The sequence below is a fragment of the Triticum urartu genome, unplaced genomic scaffold, assembly GCF_003073215.2.
Source record: "Triticum urartu cultivar G1812 unplaced genomic scaffold, Tu2.1 TuUngrouped_contig_5782, whole genome shotgun sequence".
Classification (NCBI taxonomy): Eukaryota; Viridiplantae; Streptophyta; class Magnoliopsida; order Poales; family Poaceae; genus Triticum; species Triticum urartu.
The window spans coordinates 6,248-9,443 of record NW_024116486.1 but is presented as its reverse complement, the minus strand read 5'-3'; the positions used below and the strand labels follow the sequence as shown (position 1 = coordinate 9,443).

The window sequence follows — 3,196 nt, the reverse complement described above, 5'->3', positions numbered from 1 at the left end:
GGCAACGGCGGCCAGTCGGCCGCCTCCTCGCTGGGGATTAACCAGACGCACATGTTCGTCAACAGGGTGCACTGCGCGGCCGACGGCGCCGTGCGTGTCTATGTGGCCTTCTCCAACATGTCAGATTATTCCAGGTATTACTTCATGGTCACCGAGAAGGCGATTGTGGCAGAGGGCTTCTGGGATCAGAATTCGAACAGGCTATGCCTCAAAGGATGCCATGTGGTAAACTCAGGATCATCCCGTGCGGAATTGACTGTCAGTGAGTGCGGGATTGGGATGACCTTCTGGTTCCCGGGAGTGTGGTCGATCCAGGAACGTAGCTTTTCTGCAGGGTTGGTCTGGAACACCAGCCTGAAAAGCGACCAGGGCATTGCCGGATATTCAACTGCGGTTAGGGGTAACTTTGGGGGTTTGAAGTACAACTACACCAAGGTTGAGGAGGCAACCAAGTATTACAAGCAGTATGGCCTGAACAAGAAGAGGAAGGGCAAGTTCCCAGATAGAAATTCGTATCTAGACTTGGCGTTCCGGTTCAACTTGCAGAAACGGGGTGGTTCTGGGTACGCATCGCCGATCACAATTGGGACCATGTTGTCTGATGGGAGCTCTTTTGTGCTCTCAAACCTTTCCACTCGCCCTGCAGTGCTGGAGACGAAGCAGAGACTCCTTAATGTCAGCTACAATATCCGATATGTTGGGCATTGGTCACTAGCAACATTTCAACCGCAACAGATCTCGGCGGAAGGTGTTTATGACACCGAGACAGGCTCCTTGTGCCTGATCGCATGTCGACGGGTTAATGTCTCCTCCTCAGACTGTAAGATTTTGATAACTGCTCACTTTGCTAGTCTGGACGCGAAAGCAGCAAAACATGTCCAGGGGAAAATTATAAGCTTGAGGGGCAAGACCGACCCTCTTTTCTTTGAAACGCTGGACATTGACTCATATGGGATGTACATAGGCCAAGTGGAAGAATCAATATGGAGAATGGACTTGGAAAGCACCATGGCCCTCATCTCAATGACTCTGTCGTGTGCCTTCATTGCTGTGCAGCTGTTCCATGTCAAGAAGGTCCCTGAAGCGCTCCCTGCTATGTCAATCACTATGCTTGTTGTGCTCGCTCTGGGTTACATGACCCCTCTCGTGCTCAACTTTGAGGCTCTTTTCAAGCACAGCAACAAACAGACTGTTCCCTTCTCCGGTGGTGGTTGGCTTGAGGTGAATGAGGTCATGGTGCGAATCATCACAATGGCGACGTTTCTGCTGCAGCTGCGCCTTCTTCAGTTGGCATGGTCTGCACGGTCTTCTGTGGATGGAAGCAAACACGAGGCATGGGCTGCAGAGAGGAAAGTGCTCTGGGTGTGCTTGCCGCTGTACATCATAGGTGGAGTTATAACAGCGATTGTCCACATGAGAACCAACCACAGCAGAAGGATGTTGAGGCAAGTTGCTCGCCTCATGCCGTCACGACATACATTCTGGGAGGACATTGTCCCTTACGGGGGCTTATTGCTCGATGGGTTCCTGCTCCCCCAGGTCATCCTGAATGTGTTCTCAGCCTCTAAAGTCAGAGCGCTTTCCCCAGTGTTTTACATCGGGGGCACCATGCTGCGTGCGCTGCCTCATGCATACGATGCATACAGGACCCATCACTTTGTGCGCAGCATGAGGCCATCCTACATCTACGCGAGCTCTCGCGACGACCTCTTCAGCCTCGCGTGGGACATCGTCATACCTTGTGGGGTGGTCCTGCTGGCCACGCTTCTCTTCTTTCAGCAGTGGCTTGGGGGCGCCTTCTTCGTCTGCTCCAAGAGACGGAAGCCATCGAACGAATACGAAATGGTTTCCACGGTCAGCTCTTAGCAAGTTCCTACAGCTTTGTTCATCGCAAGATAAGTGGAAGTAGAGGAGGGGTTTACATATAGTCTGAGAGATAGTTTTTTCTGTTTCCTGATGGATGAACATTTACCCCAAATTGGCGCTTGTTTGCGGCGAAAACTTATACATGCATGTATACAAAAGAAGGAAACCAGATCAGGCAAGGTTCGGTTCTTGATTCACAGTTCCTTTTCCTATGCTATCCTTTGGTTTATGGTTGACGTTCCCTGTTGTTCTGGTATTCAGTCAGGGCTAGCTATTAGCCCAGGTAGATTTATGTCTGAATTCGTTGGAATTAATCTGCATCCGCTCTTTATGTGAGCTCTGCGTTTGTGTGTGTTTGATGTGTAGTGTATGCATCCGAGTCCTGTTTCCCTGTTTACTGTTTTCCTACCCCCACCCGTAGTTTCTTGAATTGTTGATTCCTTTTCCTATTGCCATAATTCGTTTTATGGTTTACCCTCCTTGTTATTCTGGTATTTAGTCAGGGCTAGCTAGCCCAGGTGGATTTCTGCCTGCGAATTCGTTGGAATTAATCTGGACCTGTTCTTGCTATGAGCTCTGTGTCGTGTGTTTGTGTTGTGTGGTGTATGCATCTGAGAACTGTCCGTCCGTCTGTCTACTGTTTTCCTACCCATCCATAGTTTCTTGACTCGGTGGTCCATCTGAGATGCCTGTTCAGCTCTACATATGCATTGGTTTGGATAATGTCATGCGGCGATTTTACATAGTCCAACGTAGAAGTGTGAAAATTGAAGATAAAAACAAATGCATAGTATTTCCATCTTGATCGCAGAACCTGCATTATCTTACAACCATTCTAATTTTTGCCTGTCCTATTTGTTAAAACCACTCCTCGACGTAGATACCGAATAAAGATTTTTGAAGGGAAGGTTGAGCTTTCAAATAAATTTAATGCGGAAGTTATATTTAACATTCACTTAATCGGCATATATAGATTTCAAAAGAACAAAAAAATACCAGAAGAATGAAGATTCAACCAAGACTTGCTTAGAAGATCCTTGGTCAAACATTCATCAAGAATCTGCACTAGGTGGATCCAGGTAGTACACTTGTCATCAGTCAGTGACCGGCTGGGAAATGACTGGTATGGTAGAGTAGGAGGAAGATGCAGCGGGGCTGTGTTGAGTTGCTGTTTTGATCATTCGCTGATCATCTATAGTTCCTGGTGCCTCCTATGCCTACACCTACAATATTCCAGTCCCTAGCGCGCAGATATGAAACAAATAAATAGGAATCAATAATTTCACTACAGAGAAATAAGACAAGGAATGAGCTACTAGTATTCATCTTT

General features: G+C 47.6%; 1 protein-coding gene across 1 annotated transcript; it reads left to right on the top strand.

Moving 5' to 3' along the window:
* Window positions 1-2,202, top strand: LOC125529699 (the record flags this gene model as incomplete). Its single annotated transcript, XM_048694125.1, is given in 1 exon segment — window positions 1-2,202. A coding segment is annotated over 1 exon segment (1,866 nt), but the record flags the coding sequence as incomplete, so codon positions are not given.
* Window positions 2,203-3,196: the final 994 nt, after the last annotated feature.